At 39.6% G+C, this 12,573-nt stretch overlaps 1 protein-coding gene across 1 annotated transcript in view; it reads left to right on the top strand.

Annotated features, from left to right (window-relative positions):
* LOC110067648 (uncharacterized) overlaps positions 1–12,573 on the top strand; it is a 34,062-nt gene that overhangs the window by 16,100 nt on the left and 5,389 nt on the right. Inside the window, exons 6-8 of the mRNA XM_020775001.2 lie at positions 305–742; positions 1,360–6,627; positions 9,745–9,812. Of these exons, the coding sequence (XP_020630660.2) occupies positions 305–742; positions 1,360–6,627; positions 9,745–9,812 (5,774 nt within the window). The remainder of the gene's footprint in view (positions 1–304; positions 743–1,359; positions 6,628–9,744; positions 9,813–12,573) is intronic.

The raw sequence follows: 12,573 nt of genomic DNA, 5'->3' as shown, positions 1-12,573 counted from the left end.
GGGGGAGTGGTCAATGAAGATATTTATTATTTATCTTGTCATTATTATTGCCTATAACTATGCAGTTTTGCTTGTACAGTCTGAGTAAAGCAAGGTCGTACTTGAACCTCAATAGGCAACTGCACCATTATGTAAAATTCGGGCTCACAGGTAGCACTGAATTTGATTGTATAGCTCAAGGTAAAATTGTGCTATTAAGATTTTCTCTGTTGACAGATAGCTGATCAGTGAGGAGTGTACTGTTTTATCTTGTATATATATTTTTACTGAAGAACTTTCTTTTCTTTTTTCCTCACCATTCTAGTGATGACCGACTTGAATGACCACTACTTTCAACTGGCTGAAACAGAAGGTTGTCTCGTCTCACCATCAGTTGGGCAGCCATGTGTGGCAGTTTTTGAAGAAATGTGGTACAGAGCTGAAGTCCTAAACATCTCAGTGAATGACATGAGTGTACATTATGTTGACTACGGGAATGAAGAGACATTGAAACCTTCTGGAGTTAAACAGATCACCCCTTTGTTTCTCAAGACACCTAAAGTCGCCATTGAATGTTCACTGGATCTGAACAGGGATGAATGGCCAGAGGACAGCACTGGTATCTTTGAAGAGCTGACAGCTAATGATGAACAGCTGATCATAAAAACACTGCGTTGCCAAGGTGGAAGATATGAGGTCAAGGTGTTCAATAAGGATGCAAGTTGTTTTAGTGCAGAACTCCTTAGCACCCTCGAAGGAGCAGGTATTGGTCTTATGTATTGTACAGATTCATGGACAATTCCTCTTGTAATAGGAAGTAAAGTCTAGAAACCTAGTGCCTGTGTTTTAAAAGCTCAACAAAGGAGGGGCTAGTGTTTCTCTCTTTTGGTGCCTTTTGAATTTCTGTAGTACACTTCATCACACATATGTACATTCATACATGTCCTCACACGTGCACGCACACACTCCGATAATAGGACATGCATATCTGAATTTGGATTTACAGTGTAATAATAGTATCAGTATGTGCCAAGTCTTTGATGCTAGTATTACTCAGTGAAAAAAAAAAAAGCTTGAAAAGTATGGGGTGGAATTGTTTGGCTTGAATCTGTGAGATCTCTATCCTAAGGGGTTAAGGAAGTCAGGAACCCAAAGACTTTTTTTCCTAGCTTAACTGAAGGGTTCTTTAACCCATTGACATCTGTGTAAGCCATAATTGGCCACGTGAAAACCGCCCCCAAAATTACCATGCTGACCATTACCAGCCATAAAAAGAACATGCTGACAAATGCCCTCTTTAAAGAGGTTGGGTCTAAATAGAAGATTTATGGTGTCTATTATCCCCTAAGCTAGGCCCCATATTCTTTATTTCCAACTCAGCACAAGAAGTAACCTTGAAAGAGCAAGCTTTACAATTAGGCCAGACAGAAGATGTTTATGTCATCCACACTGAAAGCTCAGAGGACTTTTACATTCAGTTGTCAGCAGTGTACCCGCAACTTGAGCAAATGATGAATGAGATCACTGAAGTGTACTCTGGCCTTGCCGATGATGTAGGTCATGAAGATGTAGTTGTTGGCAATCCTGTTTGCGCCCAATTTTCAGAAGACAATTCTTGGTATAGAGCTGCTATTAAGAGTGTGCCTTCAGACTTTGAAGTTGAGGTACACTATGTTGATTACGGAAACAGTGAAGTCATTCTTCTATCTGATATCCGTCAGTTGAGCAAAAGGTTCTTCGACCTTCCAGTGCAAGCAGTTCGGTGTTGTCTTGATTCCCCAGTGGTAGAGTCATTTGGACAAAGAGTAGCAGATAAAGAGCTTAAGGCAACATTTCTGTCACTAGAAAAAGGAAAATGGAAAGTAAGCCTTTTTGATGGGGATGGAAAAGTTGGACAAATAGATGTGCCACAGGATTCAGTTGACACCTTTCTGGTGAGAGAGTTCATTCAGCCTGCCGTCGCCCCAGAGATGAAAGAGCGTGTGTATGTAAGCCATGTGGTGAGCCCAGATGAATTCTATGTGCAGTTTGAATTTGCCCTGGATGAGCTGTCAGCTTTGAGTGTGGAACTAAGCCGGTTTTACCTTTCCCTGGGGCCATCTACCAATGTATTGAGATCTCCCTCTCCTGGAATGTCTTGCTGTGCAAGGTTTAGTCAGGATGGCGACTGGTACAGGGGTAGAATAAAAAGAGTAACTTCCTCAGGAGCAGAGGTTGAGTTTGTTGATTATGGAAATAGTGAAGTGGTATCGTTAAACCATGTTAAGGACCCTGAGAAAGGCTTCATGAAGTTGCCTCAGCAAGCTATTCTCTGTGGTCTTGATGCAACCAAAGACCACTGGTCAGCTGGAGAAGTGAACATTTTTAAGTCAGTTGCACTTGACAAGTCTTTCAATGCCAGATTTATCATCCGCGATGGGCAGAAGTGGAGGGTGTCTCTAGACAGTGGGGGAGCATCTATTGTGGACATGTTCATGACCAAAGATGCTGCAGATCTACAGCAAGAAGGAAGGGAAATTTCAAGTGTGCAAGTGGGGAGATATGCTTTTCCACAAGTTACATCAGGCCAGATTGAAGAGGTTTATGTAAGCCATGTCACAGAGTCTGGAGATTTTTATATCCAGTTGTCTAAGTCATCAGCAGATCTTGAAGCAATTGAAAACCTGGTCAGTGAAATCTATGACCAGCCAGGTGCTACAGCAGAAGCCATGGAAATGTGCTTTGTTGATTCTCTTTGCTGTGCCAGATTTAGTGAAGATTTCAAGTGGTACAGAGCTCTTGTCACAAAGGTTTTTTCAGACACAGAAGTTGAAGTCCTTTTCATTGATTATGGGAACACAGACTCTCTTCAAGTGGGATCAATGAAGCAACTTAGACCTGAGCTTCTCAAGTTTCCAGTGCAAGCAGTCAAATGCCGACTTGAAGGTTCTAAAGATATTTGGACAGAGAATGATGTTCAACAGTTTGAGTCTAAAGTTTTGGAGAGGCCTTTGCATGTAACATTTACAAGACAGGAAGGAACAACATGGTTTGTAACTATTCAAGAGCTTGACATGTTTTCAAGTAAGGCTAGACTAACGGCTAAAGTGAGATCATTCTCGAAGGAGACCTTGGACGTGAATAAGCGAGAGCAAGCATACTTTCTGTATGCTGATTCCCCTGATTGCTTCTGGTTAAGCTTGGTAAGAACTGGAGATGATCTAGTCAGACTGATGGCTGAGATCGCTAATGTGGGGACAGATCAACCATTGGAGAAATCGCATGTGAAAGTTGGTGTGCCTTGCCTTGGAATGTATACAGAGAATGACATGTGGCATCGTGCTCAAATTGTAGAAGTACAAGATGATGCCAATGCGACTGTTTTTTACATTGATTATGGTAATTCTGAGACCCTTCCACTGGAAAGACTGCATGCCATCAGTGAATCCCAGCTGAAACTTCCTGCGCAGGGAATCTGTTGTCGATTGGCAGGGGTTCAGGGTGTTGATCCCGACAAGATTACCAATTACCTGAATGAGATGCTTGTCGAGAAGGTGGTCGAATTTGAAGTTCAAAATCAGCATGCTGATGGTTCTTACACTGTTAAACTGTTCCATCCGGGAACCTCACAGTCAATGAATGACCAGATAGTCAGCGAGTGCCTTGGAAATACCTCTCTCGTGGATGAAACTAAGTTAGAACAAGCATCTCCACCAAGGTTACCTGCAACACAAGAAAGGATCACTTTTAAGCTTCCAGAACTTCAGTCCGGTAGCAAAGTCCCTGTAAGTTATGTCTCTGCTTTTTTGCCTGCTGAGATGCGGTTATTGTTAACAGAAAGAACTGAAGAACAAGAGCAACTAACAGAGAGCATAACATCAATGTACAATGCCCTGAGTGAAAATGAACTTAAACTTGAGAATCCTGAAGTTGGGATGTTGTGTTGTGTGCATTTTTCCGAGAAGTGGTTCAGAGGTGAAATCATAAGTATTTCTGCAGATGGCACAGCAACTGTGAAACTTGTAGATTGTGGAACTCATGAGAAGATACCAATTTCAGAGTTGAAATCACTGAAGGATGAGTTCTTACAAACACCAGTTTTTGTCCTGGAAAGCAGCCTGGCTAATATCCATCCCAGTTCAGAAGATGGACAGTGGTCACCAGAGTGTTCCAGTGTCTTGGAATCACTCTGCCGCTCTAAAGCACTGGTAGCAGAGATCACAGAAGTGTTTGGAGATGTGGTAGAGTTGATTTTGAATGATGAGAGTGGAAACCAAATCAATCAGAGTCTTGTTGAGTTGGGATATGCAAAGGCATGCAACCCACAGGAAGATTTCTTTGGAGAACAACTAAATTTGAAGTGGCCAGACTTACAGATTGGGCAATCCTTAGAAGCATATTTGATGGCAGCAAAAGATTTGGAATCTATTCAGCTACAACTTGCTGACCCTGACGCAGGTTTGTCCACAATGATGGAGCAACTTTCAGTGTTGTACTCCAATTTGGGCGAGACTGAGGAAGTTATTGGAAATCCTAGAGTGGGACAAGTTTGCTGTGCCCAGTTTTCAGAGGATCACGACTGGTACAGAGCTGTTGTTACTTGTGTTTCTGAAGCTGGAGTTGAAGTGAAGTTTGTCGATTATGGCAACATTGATGTGGCTCTGATGGTCAAGCAACTCCGAGAAGAGTTTTTCTCCCTGCCTGTTCAGTGTGTTGATTGCAGTCTTCATGGTGTTGTGTCAATGTCTGAGAAAAATGAAGAAATTGCAGCAAAATTGACTGAACTGTGTGAATCTAAAGAACTGAAAGCTGAAATCACCAATGTTTCAGGTGACTCTGTGGTAGTTAATTTATTTTATGAATCTGGAGAAATGCAAGAGTCTGTTGCTGATGTTCTTGTGAAACTAGGACTTGCACATCTTCAACCCAGAGCACAAGAACAACGAAGAATTTCAATCTCTGAAGAAGGGAAAATGGTGTATAATTACCCTGAGTCTGGAGATGACTTTGTTCATGATGTAAGCTTGATATCAACTAGTTCACCAAGTGAGTTTTGGTGTCAGTTAGTGGATTCCATGTCAGAGCTGAAGACACTATCAGACAAGATTGAACTTTTTTACCAGTCTTTGGGTGAAAATGACTTGAGGTTTTTGTGCCTGCAAGTGGGAGACACATGCTGTGCACAGTTTACTGATGACAACAAGTGGTATAGATCGCAGGTAAACAAGGTCTGTTCTGGTGGCCAAGTCTGTGTACGTTCGGTAGATTATGCCAAACAAGAAACTCTGACTCTGGACAGGATCAAGAAACTCGACCCAGGGTTTGCAGTTCTTCCTGTGCAAGCCTTATGCTGCAGTCTTGCCGGCATTGAACCCCCTCACGAGTACTATGAAGAAGACTGGAGCAGTGATGCAGTGGGAAGGTTTCAAGAACTTTGCCATGGGAAAGATGTTAAAATAAAGATCAAAGAAACAGTTGGTGATGTCATTCTTGTTGATTTACTAGATTCTACTGGTTTGTCCATAGCTAATCAGCTGTTATCGGAAGGACTGGCAGTCGAGACAAAATCTCCTTTGACAGAGTCACCTGTGAAGGATGTGCTGCACAAACAAGACTGTTTATCAAATGAACAAGAAGGGGAAGGTGATAAGGACAGTTCAGAAGAGAATATCTTTCAGGAAGCTTTATCAGGTATCGAAGGAGTGGAAGTGTTGAAGGTGGATGAAGGAAAGACAGAGATTGAAGAAGCAAAGGGTGAAGAAGATGAAGATGATGATGATGAAGAATTTCTCGATAGTAATGATCAGGTCATTGAAGACGTAACTGGAGTATCAGAAGGCCACGAGTGTGATAAAGGACTGTCACAAGCAACTGAAGAACAGGAACAAGCCGTGAACAATGAAGAAAAGAAGCAAGATGGTAAGAACAAACTTCAAGCAACAGAAGAACAAGAAGAGCCAACTATGAAAGAGGGGGAAAATAACAAAGAAGAAGACAAGAATAGACTGCAGGTGACAGATAAACATGAAATGCACACTGTGGAGGGTGATTTAAAGAAGGAAGAAGGTGAGGATGAACTTCAAGTAGCTAACATACTAGAAGAGGTGGATGTGGAAAGTGATGAAGATAAACAGGAAGAAAAAATTGATCTTCAAGCAACTGAAGAACTAGAAGAACAAGCTGTGGAAGAAAATGATAAGAAACCAGAAAGCGACAGGAGACCCCAGACAACTGAAGAACTAGAAGTGCAAACATTCGAAAGTGATCAGAACAAACAAGGTGCAAATGAACTCCAAGCAGCTGAAGAACAAGGAGAGCAAGCTGTGAAAGAAGATGAGATCAAACAAGAAGGTGAGAGTGGACTTGACCAGACGGCAGAGGAAGTTCAAGGGGAAGAAATATCAGAAGAGCTATCAAGTCCTGTGTCACAGACTGGTGAAACATCAGATTTATCCAAGGACGTTGAATGTCTAGCAGACGAAAAAGTGAACAATACGGAAACTTCAGAAGCTGTCGGAGATGCCGAGAAATCAGGGAAAGAAGTACATGAAGGACCAAAGATGGAGGAAGTGTCTGAAGAGAAGGAACAAAGAATTGATGAGCAGGAGAAGGAATTTGTTGAACCTGAGGATGTTGTGACAGAAGCGTTCTCAGAAGAGGACTTGTCAGGTACACACCTGGGAGTAAAACAATAACTGGCTTGATGTTTTTGGGTGTTGTTTTGGACAGACCATCCACATCAAAATACTTAACCTGTACTGTGAAAAGCTCTATTAAGCCCCCGTTCCTCCATGTCCTCTGTTTCGTAAGACCTTCTCCCTAGGGGGGTACTCTGTAAATCTTTGGGTGGGGGTGTGCCACTGGGACCCTGAAACCCTTACTCTATACAAGATCCTGATCAGTTTGATTTTGCAAGTCTATTTTAGACTAGGCACCAAAACCCCTACCCTATTCCAGACTAGCTATGCAGAAACTTCATCGCTATGGTAGTCCAACATGTGCTAGGTAAACAAATATCAAACAAAAGCTCTTCCGAGTTTCAATTTTTATTACAGAACACAGGGTAAAGAACCCTGTTCTTGACTTTGTAAATTATACCCTATTCTAGACCAAAACTGGCTGATTTCTATACCCTATCACAGACTAAACTGCCTGAAAGCCATGCCCTTCACAGTGGCACATACCCATATAGCTTATACATGGGAGTACCCCCCCTGGCCTCCCCCCTCCATAGCAACACCCACCCCTTCTCTCTGTCTTTTTGGCTCCCTTCCTAAGATGGCAAGGCACGTTACTTTATAATCAGGAAATCAACAATTGTCATTGTTTGGGTAACTTTATGTTTTTGAGTTACCTGTTGACCACACAGTGCTGGAAATAATTTTTCTTCTTTAACAAGACATGTGTCCTTTCAAATTGTCATTTTGGTCAGACATCTTATCAATTTGACCAGACATTAAATTGCAGAATTGATTAGCATAATTAATTAGCATAATGAAATTCATTTGAAGCATCAAGATTTTCAATATGAACCGTTCAAAACTGCATTTAAATTTGATTTATCATTTATTTATGATCAACTAGATGACTTTATCTACGAGATTATATTGTTATATGTTATTCAAGCAAACCTAGTCAGTTTATATTGACTGCTACAAAAGCAGGAGCCCATCTCTAGGAGTGTGGAATTACCCCAATGGTTTTCACAGATCAGTCTATTTTGAGTTTGAATTTACTGCAAATTCAGACCCTGCAGAAACCTCAGTGACCAATCACAAGCACGGACTTAATTTTTAACTGATGTCATCATTTCGCCAGAAGATTCGGTCAACATGTCCACCTGAGGCCACCATTTGCATGCTCAGATAGACCGGAACTGACCCATTTCATGGAAAAAGACACCTAAAAATAGACTGGCCTGTAAAAGTGCCATGACAGGCTTAGTATGGGAGTTGCAGGCTCCTAGTGGTGGGCTCCTGACCAAAGTTGACTCTAGGGTACATACATTAAGTGATAACAGCATATAGCAATGCACGTAATGCATTATGGGGTGATTTCGGAAGAGTCCTTTATTTGGCAAGTACAGGAAAGATGAACATTCCCGCTTTATGAGTTACCTATATATCAAATATGGCTCAAACTGTCAGTGTCAAGGGCTCGAAATTAAAAAATTCTTGAGTTGCCATTTGGCGAGTAAGTGATAAAAATCAAGTAGAAATTTTATTCAGAAAAGAACTCAATTCATAACATCTGTAAAGAAAAAATGTCCAAGAATTTTTTGGCTGTTGTATATTAACGTATTTATGAAGGATCCATGCATTACAAGAGACACAATCGTAAGGCATGTGATGTACTCAATGCTCAAGGGTTTGCAATGCATTATAGGGTGATTTCAAACACAGTCAGTGATTTCCAAGTTTTCCTGTTTAGAGTCCTTCACAGCAAAGCCTTCCTTTTCTTATGTTGAATGTTATAGAAGCAAAGATCTTTCACTATGTATTTCTGGAAGGATGTAATGTCTGAGAAAATAACTGTTATTGATCGTTAACACAGAGAAACATAGTCGCCATTATCGTAGCCTGTGAATGCAGATGTATTTTCGGATGTTGACTAAACCAGAACTTTTGGTGGCCAAAGATGAAATATTAGCTGCATTGGTGACCGTAGTGGTCACAACTTCGAGCTCTTTAACAATGTATCTAACCAAATTTTGTGGATAGACTAACTTCAAGGCAAGAAGTCAAAAGTGTTGGTGAAATGTTCGGACATCATGTCGATCATAATGTGAAATTGGCCGGACATGTTCAAAATTTGGTCGGACAATGTCTGCTGACCAACTGTTATTTATAGTACTGCCACATTGATTTTTTATTGTTCCTTTTTTGTGAATATGTGTTAATGAACAAGTGAAGAGAAGCATTACACAGCATCCTGTGCAGTTGTCATATGGTTAACAATGTATCTAACCAAATTTTGTGGATGGACAATAACTTCAAGGCAAGAGGTCAAAAGTGTTGGTGAAATGTTTGGACATCATGTCCAATCATAATGTGAAATTGGCCGGACATATTCAAAATCTGGTCGGACAATGTTCGGTGACCAACTGTTATTTCCAGCACTGCCACATTTCTTTTTTATTGTTCCTTTTTTGTGAATATGTGTTAATGGACAAGTGGAGAAAAACATGAAACAGCATCCTGTGCAGTTGTCATGTGGTTTGGCTGATTTATGATTGACGTTAGCCTACCAGATGTCTCTAAAAAGCTAACCTTATTATTCATCACCTTTGCAAGTTGAAAACAAATGAACCCCTTCTTTTGTTTAACAGAGCTTTCATTGTATGCAAGACTTGTCAATAGTAAACAATGATTATTTTAATGGGAAGTTATTTTGGTTGGGTCTAATACAATTTCATATCCTTTTATCCATGCAACAATGTAAAAGTGCACCTTTTCAGGGCTCGAAAAAATGCTCTTCGGTCATCCAGGACAAGTAGATTGTCCTACAGGGCAAGTAACTTTTCATTCTCACTTACCCAATGGGCAAGGGCCTGGGTAAGTCGTCTGCCAACTAAGTAAAAAAGTAAACTAGGACTTGCCCAGGGCAAGCAAAATTTGAGAGCTGCTTGTCCAAAGGGCATGCTGGATTTCAGTTTTTTTTTTTTAGCCCTGACTTTTGTCAACCAGGCAAATTAAAGAGAAGTTATATTTTAAGCTTGTTGACTTCAAGAGTTGTGTAACAGTATTAATACTGTACCTATCTTAATTTGTGCTTTTACTTAAACAGCAATCACAGGCAGTGCTGGTGAAACTGTAGCAGCGACATTAGATGTCGAAAAGAGCGAGGAAGAACGGGTAAGTTCCGCAAGTCCACCGTACAGTCCACCTTCCAGCCCTGCTGTGTTTATACAACCGGGGGGAGAAGTCCAGTTTACAAAGGATCAGTCACCTGGCAAGGAAACGCAGTAAAATCGATTTAGGATTGTTGAATTGATTTCAGTCCCCTTAACTCCTATACTGCCTAAACGTAGAAAGATAGGGAGACAGTGAACAGATTTTAGATCAGTTTTGTTTTGGATAGCAATTTCAAAGTAGTTGAAAAGAACCAAGCATTACACAGCAAACAGGGTTGTAATGTAGGCTTTTTGCATTATTATTCAAATACATATAGTATTTGCCATTTTGCTCCATTATATACATTGTTTAGGTTAGAATGATTGATTAATGTCTTAAAGCTACCAGGGTATGTGTCTTAATTTCTGTGGCTGTTACCACATGCACAGACTAGTAGCTAACAAATCTAGAGGAGCTAGTGTAAAATAGTTTTTTCCCTTGTTTTGTTAAGGTTTTCTGTAGCACTAAATTACAAAACTATTGCCTGCAGCTGCGAAAAAAAATGTGATTTTAAGAGAATGCGTGCAACCCAAATTCATAGTGCCAGTCACTGCAGACTTTCAGTGTACTAGATTGATTAAAATTATTGAGAGTGAAGGTTATGAAGTTTTACAAACTCTCATAACTTTGGTGATTGCTAAATAATTCTTCAATTTCCTCAGTCAGTCAGCCATCAGTCTGGTGTACTGTTGGTGTGTTGATTAATTTTGACCACCCCTTAGGATCTTGGAGCAAAGTTTTGTAGTAACTTTTTCATGCCAGGAGTGTAAATTGTGAATCAACATGCACAAGTCAGTGTTATGATTCTCATAGAATTAATCAGTTAACTTGTATGTAACTGAAAACTAACAGTGTTCATGCTGTTTAATATTTGAATCAGTTTTTGTTTATACTTAAACTATATTAAGCAACTTAATGTAACAGGCAACATCTAGCCTTGATAGAACAAAAACAGAAATAACATTAATTTTAAGAATAGAAATTATTTACTTTTCTAGTAATATCTGATTGCACAAGAAGAAAACATCAATTTAGGAACATGAGAATATGTAGTGATTGTTTTGCCCATAAATGTGCTTAACAGCATTAATGTGTTAATAAAACATTTGATTATTAATGCTCAACTAATTGTTATTTGTTTTTCTAATGGGATGATTTCCAGTGAAAGTAACACCCCTTCTTGGACTTCAAGTCCCTTTTTAATGAATGGGAACAGTTTTGAAAACATGACCTAAATTGTGTTTGTTTTAGTTCTTGATTTGAAAGGAAACTTTTAGTTTTCACTTAATATTTAAGTTTCCTGAAAAGCTAGGCAAACCTCTGGTGTGCTGATAATTTGGAAGGGGTCATTCAAACAAATGGCATGTCATTTTTTTCCCTTTTTCTGAAATGACAGGACACCTTTGAGTGACTTTGAATGAGTTGCTTTTCTGTCCCAACACTACTATTTTGAAAAGGGAAACCCCACTCATGGATCTTGAGCAATAGTGGTTTGAACCAAGTATTCCTGTTGTATGAAAAAATTTCTGGGTGTGCTCTCTGAACATTAAGTATACTTCATATCTCAGAAAAGATGTGGGTTTTCTTTTTCTGAGGGCTCAAAATTTCTTTAGAGTAAAATTAATCACTTTCATGAAGAAGATGAAGTAATGTCAGCCAACTGTTGTGGAATTTAAAGACTTTAAAATTTAAACTCAGCAGATTCAGGGTGAGCAATTTAATGCCTGAGTTTTTGCATTTATTGTGTAACGGTTGACGAGAACTATTGCAATAAATATAACAGTATCCAGTCGAGAGGCACAGTGATAGTCATAATGAAGCATTTTTTTTTTTTGAGTTGCGTCGAGGTTACATTGCAGAGCTGGATGAGAGAAGGATATTTTGTCGAAGCAAAGTATTATGGAAGGTAATATCAATTTCTGATGTCCAACTTGATGGGTCGTTTCCTCACTGTGACCCATAAAAAAACAAAACCACAACAACAAACAGTTAGGTGAAATTGTCGCACTGGAAAATGTCAGACCTTGCGGAACTGGGATGACCATTGTGTTGTCACATGGAAATGTGGGCTGTAAGCACTCTTATTTCCCTTGAAAATCCTGCATTTGGACAAACAATGAAGGATAAAATCATTGAAGGGGATGATATGGTACCAATGATTTTTTTTGAGTTAATGTGTAGATTTTCTTGAATACTGATGAGGTGCTTTTTCCTAGACAAGTGTTGCTATTCCTGCCGAGTAATGTTTGACATTCTGCCTAGCAACTCAGTCAACCATTAAAATGGATGCATTGATTGAGATCTTAAAAGCTCATCCTAAATCTGCACCATCAGACAACAGTGTAATCCATAGCTCCACAGCTTGCTAAGATGTTATAGCCCTGGGTATTTATATAAATTTCATGTTGTAGTCAGTGAATCAAGGGAAAAACTGCTGGTCCCTTTTCAAATCATTTTTCTCTGATTGTAGCTGCTAAAGGCTAATGTAGAACCCGATCATTATGCTTCTTACTAAAAAGCAGTTTAACTGTCAGTTTTAAAATGGAAGAAAAGGAAAGTGTTGAAAACCTTGTGATTCTGAAAATTGAAGTTGTCTCATATCCTGGATTCATTGATTTCTGCTTTAAAATTATTACCTGTGCAGGATTTTATATATTGTGGTTAATATTATATATTGTACACTATGCTAATTAGCTGAACACACTTCTAATTCTCAATTTTC

The sequence above is a fragment of the Orbicella faveolata genome, unplaced genomic scaffold, assembly GCF_042242905.1.
Source record: "Orbicella faveolata isolate gen_17 unplaced genomic scaffold, um_ofav_v1 contig_47, whole genome shotgun sequence".
In the NCBI taxonomy this organism is placed as follows: domain Eukaryota; kingdom Metazoa; phylum Cnidaria; class Anthozoa; order Scleractinia; family Merulinidae; genus Orbicella; species Orbicella faveolata.
Note: the sequence above shows the minus strand (reverse complement) of the source record. Positions and strands in the feature narration are given on the sequence as shown.